This window comes from Penicillium canariense, assembly GCF_028826845.1.
Source record: "Penicillium canariense strain IBT 26290 chromosome Unknown utg000004l_segment0_segment0, whole genome shotgun sequence".
NCBI classification, from domain to species: Eukaryota; Fungi; Ascomycota; class Eurotiomycetes; order Eurotiales; family Aspergillaceae; genus Penicillium; species Penicillium canariense.
In genome coordinates this window covers 2,745,013-2,761,881 of record NW_026622731.1, presented here as the reverse complement: position 1 = coordinate 2,761,881, position 16,869 = coordinate 2,745,013, and the positions used below count along the sequence as shown (strand labels likewise).

Here is a 16,869-nt window from a genome sequence, read left to right as displayed (position 1 = left end):
ATACAATATGCTACAGATCCATGTCTTCCAATCGCTTTACAGCTGTGAGAGCAGCTTCTTAACAAAGGTAGGAAGTTCATCGAGAGAGACTGCCTCTTTGACACCCAGGCGGTGGCACTGCACTTCCAGGGTTTGGTTCTTCTTCCAGCCATTACCAACGACCACAATCACTGGGTAGCCGATTAGGTCGGCATCGCCCAGCTTCCAGCCCATGCCCTTATCGCGGTCATCAAGTAGGGTGTCCACGGGGGCGGACGCGGTCAAAGTGAGTCTGTCATAGACTTGCTCGGCCACCGAGTCCAGTCCCTTGCCCGAGACCACGACAGCCTCAAAGGGAGCAATAGCACGAGGCCAGTTCAGCCCTTTGCTATCTGCCAGTCGGCTAACAACAGCTGAGATCATGCGGGAGACGCCGATACCGTGGCAGCCCATCTGCATTGGGACAATCTGCTCCTTGGTAGACTTGCCACCCGATTCGGCGGATCCGTCGAGGACTGCTGAGTTAACAGACACAGAGGCATTGAGCACTTCACTGTAACGCGTGCCCAAGTGGAAAGTGTGGCCGAGCTCGACCGCAGGATTGCTTGTCAAGAGGCCCTCTGAACACTTCGAGCATCGATCTCCGTCATGGACCCGAACGAGGTTGAGCTTGTTCGAAGTACCCGGGAAACGGTCCAGCATAGTGTACTCAATGTCCGCAGCGGTACAGCCAGCTTCCTGGAGGAGGTCACTAAGCGGTGGGCGCTGGTAAACCCGCACTTGCGCATCATAAAGGTCCAGAACACGCGGCTTCTCAGACGATGTGCAAGATTGGACATGTGAAATCCATTTCTCGAGCGGTTTCTCCACACTGAGGTCGATGTCAACACCAGCTGCGGTGGCAATAGCCTTGACAGCATGAGAATTAACGTGACGTTCCTCCGGCTCCGCGGAGCCGTCCTGCATCGCGAACTTGGGGAACCAGCCCCGGAGAAGAGTGCTTCCGTCATGTGAAATGGCCATCCACATACCCGTGGAGACTGTTGAACCCCCTTCAACAGGCGCATCTCCGGTCTGAAAGCCAGGAATAGCGCCCTGGCCTGGTTCTTCATGGAAGCTGTGAGCCTTCCCGTCTGCGAGCTCCTCGTTGTATACATGGTCACAGTTTGAGCAGCTGACGACGTGGTCTTCGCCCTTGGTGCTGATGAAGTGGAATTCGTGGCTAAGGCTCCCTCCCATATTTCCAGAGTCCGCGGCTGCCACGAGATAAGGGATCTTTAATTCGTCAAACAATTGGGTGTAGGCATGTTTCACAGCCCGGTACGTTTTGAGGGCCTCATCCACGCTGTAGTCGAATGTGTACAGGTCCTTCATGACAAATTCTCGTCCACGGAGAAGACCTTGTCTCGGCCGGGCCTCGTCACGGTACTTTCTTGCTTTGATAAAGTCAGTAGGCGGCATTAGAGGGTGGGAGTGGATGTTTTTCTGACATATTTGGTACACTCGTAAAGGAAGACTCTTGTACGATGTCGTCAGGTTGCCTACTAGCGTAGTGATTTCTTCCTCATGCGTCGGAGCAAGAAGAAATCGAGTGTCTTTCCGATCATGGAATCGAAATACCTAGGCTCACGTCAACGGTTGGTCTTCTGAAGATCTACAGGTAAGGCTTACTTCGGAGCCTTCTGTCAATCGACCGGATTGTTCCCAAAGCTCCTGGGAAGATATTGATGATAGAGAAACTTTCGAGGCGCCTTTTACGACGTTAGAAAACACACCTAGTGTATTTATTGGCAAGAGACTTACCCAAGGAACGCATGTGTTTGTCGATGAGACTCTCTAGTTTGTCCTGGACCCTCAGACCCAGTGGCAGTAGATGAAAAATCCCAGAATATGCCTAGTAGACTTGTAAGAAAGCATAATTCTCTGAGAAAGGGATTGACTAACCTGACGGAGAAATCCTCCTCTGATCAAAAGATCATTGGCATCCTCTGACTCTTGTTAGCATTTGCTACCCCCTTGTCGCGATTGGGCGTACCCTTCTCTCCATCGACGGGCTTTTTAGAAATGCCGCCAGTGGGGATCCAGAAGTTGGACACACGAGTTCGCCCATCATACTGTGGCCTATTAGTGGTTGCACTTGTATGATCCGGAGAAGTGATCATTTTCGGGTGCATACATGAAGCTCGCAGCGCTGGACACGCAGACCGAAAACAAGGCGTCTCCCAGAAAGGCGTCCCGGTACGGGACGGAGCCCAGAGATCATTGAGGGGTAAGTTCCCAGACGACCTGCCTAAAAAAATGAGATACCTGACTGCCAGGCGTCCAACAAGAAACTCGGGAAAAGCGTCGCGCGGTCGCCCTTGAGTGTTTCTTATCGGATGGTCCGAGCGTCCTGATTATCGGCCCGCCGCAGAAGATTTCTCCGTCAACTTTTTTCTCCGTCAAAAATATATGCCCCAAAGCTAGCCACACCACAATGGCTATAGGGAAAGGCAAGCGCTCGTCGGGCGCTAACGAGGCCCTCGCTAATGGAGGTGTCTCTGTTTCCCAACCCGAATCCGCACCTGAGATGCCCCAGTTGGAAGAGGGCGCATTCGCTGGCCTACGACAGAAGATCGAGCAACGGTTGAAGGACCAGAGCTCTGGCAAGGGAAAGTCGAAGAAGAATGACAAGCCGATTGCTGCCGCCCAGCAGACCCCTACGAGGAAGGAGAAGCAGGCTGCCCCTAAGGCCGGCAAGAAGCAGGAGGGCTCTGCGCAGGGGAAAAAACGGGATCGCAACGGAGATGTGATTGCGAGGGAAGAGAAGAAGGGAGGCAAGGACAAGCAGGAAAAGTCTGCAGGTTCCAAGAAGGGAAACAGCGACGATACCTTGCGCCAGGAGATTCTGGCTCTGGGTGGTACCGAGGAAGACTTTGATCTGCTCGCTGATGTCGACTCGGAGTCTGAAGTTGAGGGCGAATCCTCCAAGCCAAAGGTCAAGGGCGGTGACGACGATCTGCGCAAGGAGCTATCCAAAATGTTGGAGGCTGCTGGGCATGTTGTGCCGGACGACCTAGCGGACGACGAAGTTGAGGAGGAGGAGGAGGAGGAGGAGGAGGAGGAGGAGGAGGAGGAGGAGGAGGAGGACGAAGAAGAGGAAGAAGAAGAAGGCAAGGACGACATTGAGGAGGAGGTTGAGCAAGGCAATGGCTCCGAAGATGACAGTGGAAAGACCAGCGAGACAGAGGAGGATGTTTCGGAAGTCTCTGATGTCGAGAAAGCACCCCCGGCCCTCAAAGAGTCTAAGGCAAAGAAGGAGCCTGAAGTTATCGTTCCTAAGGAATATGCGAAGCTTGTGCGTTATTATGGCCTACTTGTTGCCAATTATGTTCCATGCTAACACAGAGGTTTTTAGGCTGTTCTTCCTCGTTCTGATTGGTACGCCATTCCTCTGCCTCCAGTTGGCGGTGCGAAGCAAATGAACGGCCTGCCCCGTCACTTAATCGATCGCATCCACGAGCTTGCCAACTCTCTGCTTCAGGCGGAAAACGAAGAATATGCGAAAGCCCAACAAGCTTCGGCGTCTTCATCGCACAAGTTCTACACGACCATCATGTCTTCCGGTACACTGAGCGATAAGATCTCTGCGCTGACTCTTGCCGTGCAAGAATCGCCTCTACACAACACCAAATCTCTCGAGACTCTCATCGGGCTTGGCGGCAAACGCAGCCGTGCGCAGGCAGTCGAAGTTCTGCGGTCTCTAAAAGACATGTTTGCTCAGGGTACCCTGTTGCCCGATCGGCGCCTGAAGTCTTTTGCCAACCAGCCTGGACTTGTTGCTGCATTCCAGGGAGCTGGAGGACGATGGACCGAGCGTGATCCGCTTCCTGGTGGCTTGCAGAAGAGTCATCTGATGGTCTGGGCTTTTGAAGACTTCTTGAAGGAGCAGTATTTCGAAATCCTGAAGATTCTGGAGGTATGGTGCAATGATGAGATCGAGTTTTCGCGGTCTCGTGCTGTCAGCTACGTCTATGAGCTGCTCAAGGAAAAGCCTGAGCAAGAAGCAAACTTGCTGCGCCTTCTTGTGAATAAGCTTGGTGACCCTGGCAAGAAAATTGCTTCGCGCGCATCATATCTCCTTCTGCAGCTCGAACAGACACATCCCATGATGAAGCCCCTTATCATCAAGGCTGTTGAGGAGTTGCTCTTCCGGCCTGGCCAAAGCCAGCATGCCAAGTACTACGCCATCATCACCCTAAACCAGACGGTTCTTAGCCTGAAGGAGGAGAAGGTTGCTATGCAGCTGCTGGATATCTACTTTGGGATGTTCGTTACCCTCCTGAAGCCGGCCCAGCCTGGTAAGCCGGCCCAGCCTGGTAAGCCGGCCCCCAAGGGTAAGCCCCAGGGAAAGAAGGGACCAAAGGGCAAGGGTCGGAATCAACCCGCCAAAGGGGAAGCCCAGGATGATGAGATGCGCGAGAAGTTGACTTCGGGTGTCTTGACCGGTGTCAACCGCGCATACCCCTTCACCGACGCTGACTCTGATCGGTAAGTTGAATATATACACCCCCGAAGCTGAATGTTATACTGACCTAAACCCCTAGAATTTCGAAACACATCGACACTCTTTTCCGCATCACCCACTCTTCGAACTTCAACACCAGTATCCAGGCCCTTATGCTGATCCAGCAACTCACGGGATCCACTCAAATCGCCAGTGATCGTTTCTACCGGACGCTGTATGAATCCCTTCTGGATCCTCGTGTTGCCACCTCTTCGAAGCAGTCGCTCTATCTGAATCTCCTATTCAAGGCACTCAAGAATGACCTTAACGTCCGCCGGGTCAAAGCGTTCGTCAAGCGTATTGTCCAGGTGCTCGGAATGCACCAACCCTCGTTCATTTGCGGTGTTTTCTACCTGATCCGCGAGCTGGAGAAGACCTTTACTGGTCTCCAATCCCTGCTCGACCAGCCTGAGGACAACGAGAGTGATGGTGAAGAGGTGTTCCGCGACATGCCTGATGAGGATGATGAGGAGCCGGCACCCGCTCCTGTGGTGACCACCCCAAAGACGAACAATGGCTACGACCCTCGCAAGCGTGACCCCGAGCACAGCAATGCTGACAAGACCTGTCTCTGGGAACTGGTATGTATTCCGTCTGTCCGATCCCTGATTTTGTGCAAGTGCTTACACGTCCCAGCTGCCCTTCGCGTCTCACTTCCACCCATCTGTCTCTGTCAATGCCGCTCGTCTCCTGGAGCATGAGACCATGAGTGGCAAGCCCGATCTGACTATTCACACTCTCACCCACTTCCTTGACCGCTTCATCTACCGTACTCCCAAGGCCAGCGCTGCCTCCCGCGGTGCCTCGATCATGCAGCCCCTCGCGGGCGGCGAGGCTCAAGACCGTCTGGTGGAAGCCGGCAAGTCCGCGCCCCACGGCCAGCCTCTCAACTCCGAGAACTTCTGGAAGAAGAAGGCCAACGAGGTCGCTGCAGAGGATGTCTTCTTCCACGAGTACTTCACTCGTGTTAACAAGGACAAGATCAAGGTTAAGAAGGGCAAGGGGGCCGAGGACCCTGCTGACAATGACGAGGAGGATGCCGCGGATCTTAGCGATAACGAGTCTGAGATCTGGAAGGCGCTTGTCGACTCGCGGCCGGATCTGGAGGCTGATGATGACGAGGATGACGATCTGGATATGGATGATCTGGAGTCTGCCTTCGACGACGAAGACGAGGATGATGAAGAGGGTGCCGGAGGTAGCGACGATGAGGTCATCTTCAACGACGAGTCGGACGTCCCATCCGACGAGGAGATCGACGATGCTAGCGACTTCGATATGGACGAGGAGGTTGCTTCGCCGCCGTCGAAAACGGCCAGCAAGAAATCCGCCAAGACGGAGAAGAAAGCGGAGAAGAAGGCAATGGACGACGAGGAGGACGATTTCGATATGGACGTCTCGGACGAGGAGGCCTTCTTCAACAGCGACGACGACCTGCCGTCCGACATGGAGCTGGGCGGCGTGGACCTGGAGCCCAAGGCGGAGGCCTCGGAGAGCAAGAAGCGCCGCAAGCTCAAGCACCTGCCGACATTCGCCTCAGTGGACGATTATGCGGCACTGCTGGCGGACGAGGACGAGGGTATGTAGGTGGGGTGGATGTCGCTCATCTAAATGTATACTTGGACATAGGTTGTTTTCTTTACATCAAAATTATTCACTATGGGAAGGAAGTCCCGTCGCGGGATTCTATCATGACGGGCACCTGTGCCGGAGTTTTGATTCTGTGTCGCATCTACACGGCTATGAGATTGGTTATTATTAACCACAACATGCCACCGTAGCAAAACTCATACGTATGGCTAGCGTGTTAAACTTCTTTCAAGCGGCACCTACAATGTGGATACTCAACGTGGAATCCTAGGGATCCCAAGAGGAGATACCAACCTAGATAGTGATGAGGCACGGAATAGCCGCAACGCTAGAGGCATGGGGCTATGTCAGGTGTTTGGCCAGTGTTTTCTTGCGGTTGATTCCACATACAAAGGCTGCGACGACGATATGTAGCTGGAGGACTTCTGGGCGGGTGATCCGGCTGTAGTTGCTGGCTCTCAGGTCCGGCGTCATGTCAAAGTTACCAGCCATCGGAATGGCCAACGCTAGCGGATCCACGATCGGAGTATGCCAATGGTCAACACGCAACTCTAACCGCTAGTCCAGCCTCAGCTGGTGTGGGCAAGGCCTGCAGGGCACATCGCCACCCGGCTATGAACCGAAAGGCTTCTAGAACAGCACGCCATCATGAACCGATGCGTGGAAGATGCCAGCCAAACAAGGTTGTGGGTTTCAGCTGGAGAGGGGGCGTACCCGAGATTCCGAGCGAGTACGTGGACTCCGCATGAGGACATCGTGGAGGACAAGCACGCAAGAGGTGGGAACCCGGCTATGCCGCGTGAACCCGCTGGTAACTTCGGCCATGTCGTCGGAATCGTCGGGCGATTTGATGTTGTTCTTAGGCGGAGTCTTGGTTCTTGGCTATAACCGTTAGACATCTGTCACCTGCAGAAAATATTGAGAATTTGACTCCGTATGCATCTCGAGAGTCCGTCGATGTGAAGGGCGTAAAGATGGAACTGGAGTGCATGTTGACTGTTGACTGGCTTGACTCGGCAGCACCTGCTGAGAACGGCCGGGCTGATTCATCACACACGTGGCTCGTACTGTCAGCGAAATACCGCCGGGTTCAATTCAGATCGCCTCAACCACTGCTTTTTCTGATCTCCTGTATTTCTCTCTGCCTGGCCCAGCGAGCGCAAAATACTGCAAATACCACGCTTGGCTTATTCAGGGGTCCTTGTGGAACCCTTCAATCATCTCATCATCAATGCTCAGTGGCTGACTGACAAGCACTAAGCCCAAGGCCCTTCCCCATAGCGCCAGGGCAGCACCGACCCCCCAAGGAAGCACCGCATCCGGCTTTAGACCGCCTGCAAGATCAAATCAGCGCGGCCACACAGGCCACTGCACCAGCATTCCGTGTTTCCGGGCGTGGCTGATGCATGGGTTGCTGATCCCAACTGGGGCGTACGGGGCCCGCACTCGTGCTTCATTCGACTGCGACCGCTTGCGGGGCGTCCAGGTCCACTTCGGCAGGTTGTAGCTCAGCACGCGATATGATATGCGGGCGCAACCGATTTGCCCTGGTGCAGTCAAACGTATGGAATACTCCATACTTTGAATCAGGATTCCTTGGGTCTGACGCACTACAGAGGGCAGGAGAGCCTGCTGGGATCTCGGCCGTGAGCCCATTGACCCTGGATCCCATCGCATCAAATCCAGTGCAGCGCAGCCACCAAGGGTCTGTTCACTGAGTGCATGAGACCGTCAGTTCGCAGACTGCAGATCACACACCGTACAGACTCTAGTCACTCTCTCGACGAGTCAGATGCACGGGGGAACTTGTTTCCCTAAGGGGTTGGTCTCATGGATCCTCGCATTGGAGGTTTGGTTTTCTTTCAGGGCGGCGAACTCTAGTCTGCGCCGCTTGGCTGGACGTGGCTTGCCGGCCTGGCTGGTCCTATCCCTCGCAACGCCGGCCGCTCTGCCCTGGAATCAACCACTGGTCGCACCCAACGTTCCCTCGACGGCTCCGCCGTGGCTTTCAGGCTCGCCTATTGCGGTGGGTGTGCTACCTCCATCACGTCATGCCACGGCCGCCCGGGATCGACGATTTTTTTCCCTTCCGGCAACAGAAACAGGGTGGAGACTCAAATTCTAAAATGACGGGGGTAATCTAGCATACCCAGTTTTCAAATGAAATTACCGCCGCGCCGCTACGATCGCAACGGTACGTAGCCCGCCGGGTATAGCAGAATACCTGATACCATCTGGTCTCTCTAGGCCTTCTCTCTTTTAATTACTGAGATTCGTTTTCACTCTCTTCTCTTCTTCTTCTTTTTCTTCTCTTGTGACTCCCGCCCTTTTCGCTGCTGAACCTTCCGCGTTCGGCCATTGCGATCTTGCGGTCCATCCACTTCGGGTCTCTGTAGATCCCGTTTGCCCTAAACGCCGCGCCAGTTCTCCCAGAACACGACATCCCCCGGCAGGTGAGGGATCCCCTTAGTTCCAGCAACCGCCAAAAGAAAAGAAGTCGAGACCGAAAGAAAGACATTTCTTCCTGCGCAATTCAAATCCTCGATTCGGCATCCACCCAGTGCAACTGTACCTCATTCACACGGGCAGTTCTATGTATCCGAAGGGCTTCGGCACCGTTTTCCTCCCCGACTCCGCCGAGTACCGTCAACAGCGGTTCATCCGCTCGTTAAGCTTAAAATGGCTCGGCCAGAAGACTCAGCAACAATGGACACTTATGAGGGTGATAGCGATCGCTCCCGCGATCTGATCGACAAGCTCGAGCCGGAGCCGAAGTCGAAGGATCTCGATCTCGAGAACCAGAGCCGCCGGCTGTCGCATCACCATGTCACGGCGATTGACTCGTCATCCACCTCGGAGAGTGTCGGCCGCCAGATTGAATTGGAATCGGAGAATACCATTAAGTATCGGACTTGCAGTTGGCAGAAGGTAAGACGGTGCCTATGCGACATGGTTAATAAATGTGGTAAATTTGGCAGAGAGACTGGGTACTGATCTGCTGCGGTAATAGACTGCTGCTCTGCTCTTCTCAGAGTACATTTGTTTGGCTATAATGTCCTTCCCTTGGTCGTACTCCGTTCTGGGTCTCGTGCCCGGTTTGATCCTGACCGTTTTTATTGCCGGTGTGGTGTTGTACACCTCGCTGATTGTCTGGTATGTTCTATGACCTTCAACCATAGCATTCGCGCATTGCTAATATATCTTGCAGGCGATTCTGTCTGCGACACCCCGAAGTCCGCGATGTGTGCGATATTGGCCAGTACCTGTTCTGGGACTCTAAGATCGCTTGGTGGGCCACCGCGGTCATGTTCCTTCTGAACAACACCTTCATTCAAGGTCTGCACTGTGTTGTTGGTTCTGAGTACCTTAACACCATGTCAGGTGGTGCAGTCTGCACGGTCGTCTTCTCGCTCATTGTTGCGATCACCTCATTCGTGTTCTCGCTACCACGTACATTTAGCGCATTGTCCCGGGTTGCCACCTTCTCTGCCTTGTTCACGTTCATCTCGGTCCTTCTGGCGACCATCTTCATCGCCGTTGAACCTCACCCTGCCGGGTATCCTGAGAAGGGTGACCCGATCGTTTTAGCCATTCCCGCGAAGGGAACCAGTTTCATAACGGGCATGAGTGCGTTCCTGAACATCAGCTACACCTTCATCGGCCAGATCACCCTGCCCAGTTTCATTGCTGAAATGAAGGAGCCGCGCGACTTCTGGAAGTCCGTGACCGCTGTGACCATTGCCGAAGTGATTGTCTTCAGTCTCGTTGGTGCTGTTGTATATGGCTACACGGGCGGCCAATACGTCACCGCACCCGCCTTCGGCTCTCTCTCAAATGAGACTTATAAGAAGGTCTCATTTTCCTTTATGATCCCCACGATCATCTTCCTGGGCGTGCTGTATGCGTCCGTGTCAGCTCGTTTCATCTTTTTCCGCTTGTTTGAAGGAACCCGCCATAAGGGTAACAACACGGTGGTGGGCTGGGCCGCCTGGGCGGCTATCTTGGCTGTCCTGTGGGTTCTGGCCTGGATTATCGCCGAGGTGATTCCCTTCTTTTCGGACCTGCTGTCGATCATGAGTTCCCTGTTTGATTCCTTCTTTGGTTTCATCTTCTGGGGCGTGGCATATATTCGCATGCGGAGCGAAGACTACGGACCGGACTTCTACAAGACGCGTGGCCTGCGCGGCTGGTTGGGCTTCCTTTTTAATGTGTTTTTGATCTTCGTCGGTATTTTCTTCCTTGGCCCTGGCACCTACGTAAGTACCATTCACTCGATGATTCTCTTTTTAATTCCGTCTTCCCTTACTCACCTTCATTTCTTTCTCCAGGCCTCTGTCATGTCCGTGGTCCGAAGTTACCAGTCCGGCACCGTGGCTGGCATCTTCTCATGCGCCAGTAACGCACTTTAATTTTCCCCCGCAGGGCGGGGAGCGCTTTATCGTCGCATCTGATTTTTTTGCTTATTCCGTTTGGTCCGACCTGGGGAGCTTATGACGTGATGACCGAGAACAAAGGCCTAAATGCGTTGCATACTGGTTTGAGTTTCGCATGATTGTTCTTTCTTTGCAAGTGATATCAATGGTTTTGGCAGGAACCCGTTGTTTACTTTGGAATTGGGTTGTATCATTTAGTTTTTGGTGGAGCCTGGGGATGTTAGGATTTTTGCTTTCTATACGTCGCTCCAGCATCCTTGCACATAAAATCCGCGGCCTCGAATGAATACGGGCGACTGGCTACGGAGCAGCTATTTGCACTGCTTTCCGAATGGTTATTTCGCCGTCGCCAAACTAACTATAAACCACTCCCATATTCCCATCTCTATACTATCTCCATCAGCCACCCATAGAATCAATCGCCCTTTCCCGAGGAGTGAGCTCTGCGTTGACCTCAGTCGGGGTCTTCCTATCACCACGTGATTTTCCCGCTGTGCTTCCCCGACGGCGGAAGCCACCACTTTCACGCGGTCGCTCTTTCTCTTTCTTCCTTTCTCTTTGTCTTATCAATTCAACTCCCTCAGCGTTGGTTTACCATGTCTAGCGTTCGCCTCTTCAAGAAAAGTGTCGATCTTGTCGCCGCGAGGGCAGCCGCCTTCAACGCACCCCGCGCCTCTATCGGCTCCACAGTTTTGCGGCGCGAGCTCTCCTCCGCGCTGCGGGCAGCTCCCCGGACACCGGCCACCAGAATCACTGTACGAGCTGTGATTCCGCAGGTGAGGAATCAGGCTGCCCGGTATGCTTCTAGCTCCAGCGAGCCGCTGGCGAAGACCCAGCTGTATGACCTGCACCAGGCGCATGGCGCCAAGATGGTGCCCTTTGCCGGATACTCGATGCCACTTCAGTATGCGGACTTGAGCCATGTCGAGAGCCACGCGTGGACTCGCGAGAAGGCCAGTCTGTTCGACGTGAGCCACATGTGAGTCAATTGCCTACCGACATTTCAAAAAGCACGCACAATGGAGGATCGGAGCTAATCAATTGCTCTAAATAGGGTTCAGCACCAACTTAGCGGCCCCGGCGCCCTCGAGCTGCTGATGAAGGTGAGCCCTTCGTCGCTCGACAAGCTCGCTCCAAACACCTCGACCCTGTCCTGCCTTCTGGAGCAAGGAACTGGCGGTATTATCGATGACACCGTCATCACCCGCCGCGGCGAGGATTCCTTCTACTTTGTCACCAACGCCGGCCGCCGCGCCGAGGACCTGGCCTTCCTGGGGGCTGAAATCGACGCCTACCGCTCCCGACATGGCATGGACAGCATCAAATGGGATATCCTTGAGGACCGCGCGCTGGTCGCGCTGCAGGGCCCGCTCGCCGCCAGCGCTCTCCAGCCCCTCATCAACACCTCCGCCTCCACCGCCTCCACCGACCTGAGCACCCTGTACTTTGGCCAGTGCCGCGAGCTGTACATCACCCTGGCCGACGGCTCGGCCTCGCCTTCACCACTCCTCATCTCCCGCACTGGCTACACTGGCGAGGACGGCTTCGAGATCTCCATTCCCACTTCCGGGGCCGCAGACCTTCCCGAGCAGGTTGTCAACCTCCTCCTCAAGGACAGCAACACCGTTCGTCTTGCCGGTCTGGCTGCGCGTGACTCCCTCCGCCTCGAGGCCGGCATGTGTCTGTACGGCCACGATATCTCCACTGCCCAGACTCCCCCTGACGCCGCCTTGGGCTGGGTCGTCGGCCGTGACCGCCGCGACGCTGCGACTGCTACCTTCAACGGCGCCTCCGTCATCCTTCCCCAGGTCGCTAGCCCCAAGACTCTGAAGCAGCGCCGGGTCGGTCTTACTGTCGAGAAGGGCTCTCCTGCCCGTGAGGGCGCCATCGTCGTCGACCTCGCTGACCCCGCGAACCCCGTCGAGGTCGGTGTTGTCACCTCCGGCTTGCCCAGCCCCTCGCTCGGCGGCATCAACATCGCCATGGCTTATGTGAAGAACGGTTTCCACAAGAAGGGCACTGAACTTGGCGTCAAGGTGCGGAACAAGGTGCGCAAGGCTACTGTTGTGGGTATGCCCTGGATCGAGAGCAAGTTCCACCGGCCGTCCTAGACGTTGTTTTTGGACTTTCTTTTCTTGATTTCCATTGGTTGTTTTGACTCGTTCGTGGTTGAGTATGGAGCGTGGGCTAAACGATTGATGTATGATATATTTGGTTGCTCTTGTACATACAATTTCTCTGTTTGCAACCGTTTTCTTTTCCTTTCCTTTCTCCCTTTCTTTAGAAATGATGTTACGTGACTATACCTTGCATGTTCTACTTCAACAGTCTAGAGTGATTGCAAAACACTTACAAATTTTTATCAACGCAACGTCAGCTGAAAGCCAGTTTAAGACAATTCTAGAAGTACCGATCTGTTGACCTCAGCCAATGTCAGATTGCAAATCCGCCGAGTATTTGTTATTTGTCACCAAGTCTTAGGTATGAAGACTATACAGGCCTAAATTTCCCCGTCGAGGCACTACGGATCACCACCTATCTTAGTGTGGTATCAAAGCCAGCGTGAGCCCAATAGCTCTTTAGGTAGGTCATCCAGATCTTTGGTAGGGTTCTAGAGTAGGTATCAGAAGAAGTACGAAAAGCGTGAGATAGCCATATTTTATCGTGATCTACTGTAGCTCTTGTAATACATGATAAGTATAACCGTGCGGTTGGAAGCTAATGCTGTATATTCTAAGATATGATCTCCTGACGGATTACCATCCTTTCTGCCAATGGGGTTCTCTCGCAAAGCGAGCGTGATGATCCAAGTGCACAGCATGCTTCGCATAATTTCCTCGGATGCTGACAAGGGGCAGCTCAGGTTCACTCAAATTTTCAACTATACCACCAAATGAACGTCTGTGCATGGTCGACGATGTACCGTCCGACAGGGAAGGTGGCAGATCATCGGGTGCAGTGCCCCAGGTACTTTCGTTACTACCCAGAACAAGCACTAGGTCCTGCCCCTCGGTGAAGAAGTCATGGCCGATCCAATTTCGGGTATATGGCTTGCCATTTAGAGTAGCCGACTGGATAAACCCAGCGCTCCCGGTGTTGTTGAGTGAGTTGAAATTGCTCCAGTTCGAAACGCTCACGGTGGCTGTATTGCCTGTAAGAGGCGATACAATGCTCACAGATTCAAAGAAAGGGACAGTAATTAAGTAAACGCTTTGTCCTGGGTTCGGGAAAAGACCCATCATGGACATTGCAACGAACGAGCCCATGGCACCAGAGTCGTCATTGCCGGGAAGCCCTGCTGGTGTGGGAGAGAAATAATCCGGAATGTAGGTGCGAACCCGGGCGGTGGATTTAGCGGGACGGCCAGCGTAATGATATTGGAAGACAGTCAAGAAAGCTGGTTCGTTACCAATATAGGTAATGTTCTGGTCGTGCAGGTAGTCAAGGCGCTTGACAAAGTCGGAGGTGCCACCAAGCATGGGAATGAGAGCGGCCATGTCGTGAGGTACGAAGCTGTAAGATAGTTGTCAGCGCAGCACAGTACATCATGAACAATAAATGAACACACAATTGATATTCCCAGATACTGGACTCGAAAGTCTCTCCAGCAGTGTTTTGCAGAGAGCAAATGCTTCCGTTGTTATCAATGTTTGAGCACATGAGAGGATCCTGATGTCCCCAGGTTTCATTTAAGTATCTGGGCTGGAAGAAACCAGTAAATCCAGTGTCTGTGCCATTGACAAGTGAGGTTTGGTCCTCCTTGAATAAGTTCTTCCAAGACTCTGAATTTTTCTCGTATTTCTCAGCGTCATCAGTCTTGTTGAGGCCACGCGCCATTTGAGCAATAGCGAAGTCGTTGTATGAATATTCAAGCGTGCGTGAAATACTGCGTGTCATCGTGCCAAAGCCCCAGTAGTCAAAGTCTTCCACGGGTATGTAGTGCAGTTCTTTCCAGCTTCGGAGACCTCCACGGCCCTCGTTGGACCAATCATATGGTTCCTCTTCGGCATCCTTCTGAACTGCTGCATAACCTGCTTCCCAGTCAATTCCGTCATTCAGACCTTTGACATAAGCATCAACCAGGATATTATCGGCATTTGAGCCGCCTTGCGTGAACCCTGGATGGCGACAGCAGTTAGTCCCACGTCCCTGATTTCACGAGAAATATTCGTCATACCCTTGCATAGAGACATGCGGCAGTCTGGTAACCATCCTAAGTGGCGCTGGGTGTCAATAAGAGAGCGCACCATCTGGGCGACTGCGCGAGGGTCAAAGATTATGAGGAAGGGAATCTGGGAGCGGAAAGAATCCCAGAGGCTGATCGTTGTTAGTGCATACAGATGGGCTCCGGAGTTGCTCACAAACCAGTAGAAAGAGTCAAAGTATGGCTCGGAGCTGGTCCATAACGGATTTTCGCCCGTATAGTTCTGGGGGTTGACCATGGTTCGGTAGATACCGCTATAAAAGTTAGTGAGTGCCGATGCCGTTACACCATTTCGTGAGACACGAATTGGACGGAGCTTCTCAGTCCATTGATCAACAGCGGCCTGGCGTGTAGACTCAAAATCGAAATCACCAATCTCGGCTTCCGCGTGAGAGCACGCTTGCTCGGGGCTGATGAAGCTTACACCCACGCGGGCTTGGACTCTTCCATCTGGAGGAGTCTCATGTCGAACAAAACCACCACCCTAGCACAATTAAAATCCAAGAATACCCACTTAGTCACAGGATTTATCACCTACCGGAAGTGGATATCCATTGATACTTCGGGAAATGGTCAGATCATGGACGTCCGCGCTGGCGCGCGCATCGACAAAAATCCCACTATCCCGCAACGCGCCAGAGCTTTGGAAATCGGCACAGAAGTGGAGCGTATATGCTCCACTACCGAAGCTGGGCAGGAACTTGCCGCTACCGGTCATGCGGCCGCTGGTATGATCAATTGAGATAGATGCATTGTCTTGCCGGGAGTTGGACAGATCCGAAAGATCCAGCATGATCAGCGGCTTGCTATCTTCGGGGAAATTAAATCGAAACAGGGATGTATGCTGAGCGGTTGTCATTTCAACATGAACCCCCGACTTAAGCGACAGCGTGAAGTAGCCGGGGCGGGCCTGCACTGAGCCCGGAGTATAGGGTGTAGCCCGAGATCTCTTCGGATAGGCGCAGCCATTCACCTCATCGTCTTTGCATTGCGCATAGGGGAAAAGAGGGAAATTGCCGAGAGAAGGACTCCCACCAGTGCCGGAGTCGTGCATGCTCGAGAAGCCCGTCACATTGCTGCCATCGTACGCGAAACCGCCCTGGTTGTTCACAGAATCGGTATCGGCGACGGCCTTGGCCATGCCATACGGTAATGAAGCACCCGCGAAGACATTGCCTGCGTGATTACTTAAAATTGGTACGCTTGCATCAAGCACCGGTGCGGTTCTCTACCTACCTCCGTTGGCGCTGCCGATCAGCGGGTCGACATATTGCAGCACATCGTACTCCTCGACTGGCGCGGTTTGGGCCGCTGTCAGCGCGCGACTGCTGGCGACAAAGAGCGACAGAATTAGATGCTGTGCCAACATGATCAAGGAGTGTGAGGGAGAAAGCCCGTGGGATTGCAAAGAAATAGGAGGGCCGGTGGTATTTACGTGCAGATGCCCCTGCGCAGCGCGTCGTCCCGCCGGCATGCGGCCCCCCCTGTCGATCCTCCGCAGATCCTCCGCAGATCCTCCGCACCCGCGTTGGCTTTGAGGCCCTGGAGTTGCAACACGTCTCGGCACGCGAATCATGCGTGTGATGGAATATCTTGAGTAGGAAAGGGCATGGTCACCCGTGGCAATTGTTTATCTGGGCCGATTCGAGGGGCGACGCATCGGCGCGCCCGGTGCTGGTCTCGTAACAAGATCCTTTCATTCCGCAGTGGTATGATCCTAGTCTACGAGAGAATGCACTGATGGCTGATGAAGCCGACGCCTAGATGGGCTCTGTAGACGTCAAGATACTTATAGCGCAAACGTCTGGTGTTTTCTGGGCGGTATTCTTAATGAAATACAGTAAACGGCGGACCTGTGAACTACTACATCTGGTTAGTTTTGCCCGGCTTAGCGCCCCGATACGCTGTCCTGTAACCTCTTCTTTCTCTCGTCCCAACATAAAGACCTGACCTCGCCATATTCGTGTGTAACGAGAGTGAGCCAACCAAATCTGGCTAGTAGGTAGATGGAGAGACTAGCATATCATATTCCTCGACAGATCCTTCTCCTGCCATCTCTCTACTGATTCCTCCCTCATGATTAGTTGCTTCGTTGAAATGATATTACGTTGGTTGAT

General features: G+C 53.5%; 6 protein-coding genes across 6 annotated transcripts; 3 read left to right on the top strand and 3 right to left on the bottom strand.

Annotated features, from left to right (window-relative positions):
* Positions 1 to 36: 36 nt before the first annotated feature.
* Positions 37 to 2,242, bottom strand: N7482_007317 (putative proline--tRNA ligase AIM10; the record flags this gene model as incomplete). The annotated part of the gene is made up of 6 exons (XM_056689442.1): positions 37 to 1,599; positions 1,651 to 1,730; positions 1,783 to 1,873; positions 1,924 to 1,967; positions 2,015 to 2,093; positions 2,156 to 2,242. 6 exons carry the CDS (start codon positions 2,240 to 2,242, stop codon positions 37 to 39), a joined length of 1,944 nt encoding a protein of 647 aa, XP_056541871.1.
* A 213-nt stretch (positions 2,243 to 2,455) lies between these two features.
* Positions 2,456 to 6,112, top strand: N7482_007316 (RNA-binding ribosome biosynthesis protein MAK21; the record flags this gene model as incomplete). Its single annotated transcript, XM_056689441.1, has 4 exons — positions 2,456 to 3,316; positions 3,377 to 4,509; positions 4,566 to 5,106; positions 5,162 to 6,112. 4 exons carry the CDS (start codon positions 2,456 to 2,458, stop codon positions 6,110 to 6,112), a joined length of 3,486 nt encoding a protein of 1,161 aa, XP_056541870.1.
* A 345-nt stretch (positions 6,113 to 6,457) lies between these two features.
* On the bottom strand, positions 6,458 to 7,106 carry N7482_007315 (uncharacterized protein; the record flags this gene model as incomplete). The annotated part of the gene is made up of 3 exons (XM_056689440.1): positions 6,458 to 6,673; positions 6,830 to 6,997; positions 7,047 to 7,106. The coding sequence occupies 3 exons, from the start codon at positions 7,104 to 7,106 to the stop codon at positions 6,458 to 6,460; spliced, it is 444 nt and encodes a 147-aa protein (XP_056541869.1).
* A 1,715-nt stretch (positions 7,107 to 8,821) lies between these two features.
* On the top strand, positions 8,822 to 10,524 carry N7482_007314 (putative neutral amino acid permease; the record flags this gene model as incomplete). The annotated part of the gene is made up of 3 exons (XM_056689439.1): positions 8,822 to 9,043; positions 9,126 to 9,268; positions 9,324 to 10,524. 3 exons carry the CDS (start codon positions 8,822 to 8,824, stop codon positions 10,522 to 10,524), a joined length of 1,566 nt encoding a protein of 521 aa, XP_056541868.1.
* Positions 10,525 to 11,144: 620 nt separating this feature from the next.
* Positions 11,145 to 12,659, top strand: N7482_007313 (glycine decarboxylase subunit T; the record flags this gene model as incomplete). The annotated part of the gene is made up of 2 exons (XM_056689438.1): positions 11,145 to 11,527; positions 11,603 to 12,659. The coding sequence occupies 2 exons, from the start codon at positions 11,145 to 11,147 to the stop codon at positions 12,657 to 12,659; spliced, it is 1,440 nt and encodes a 479-aa protein (XP_056541867.1).
* A 645-nt stretch (positions 12,660 to 13,304) lies between these two features.
* On the bottom strand, positions 13,305 to 16,121 carry N7482_007312 (glycoside hydrolase family 92 protein; the record flags this gene model as incomplete). The annotated part of the gene is made up of 5 exons (XM_056689437.1): positions 13,305 to 14,061; positions 14,117 to 14,666; positions 14,726 to 15,236; positions 15,291 to 15,928; positions 15,989 to 16,121. The coding sequence occupies 5 exons, from the start codon at positions 16,119 to 16,121 to the stop codon at positions 13,305 to 13,307; spliced, it is 2,589 nt and encodes an 862-aa protein (XP_056541866.1).
* Between the last annotated feature and the right edge of the window lie 748 nt (positions 16,122 to 16,869).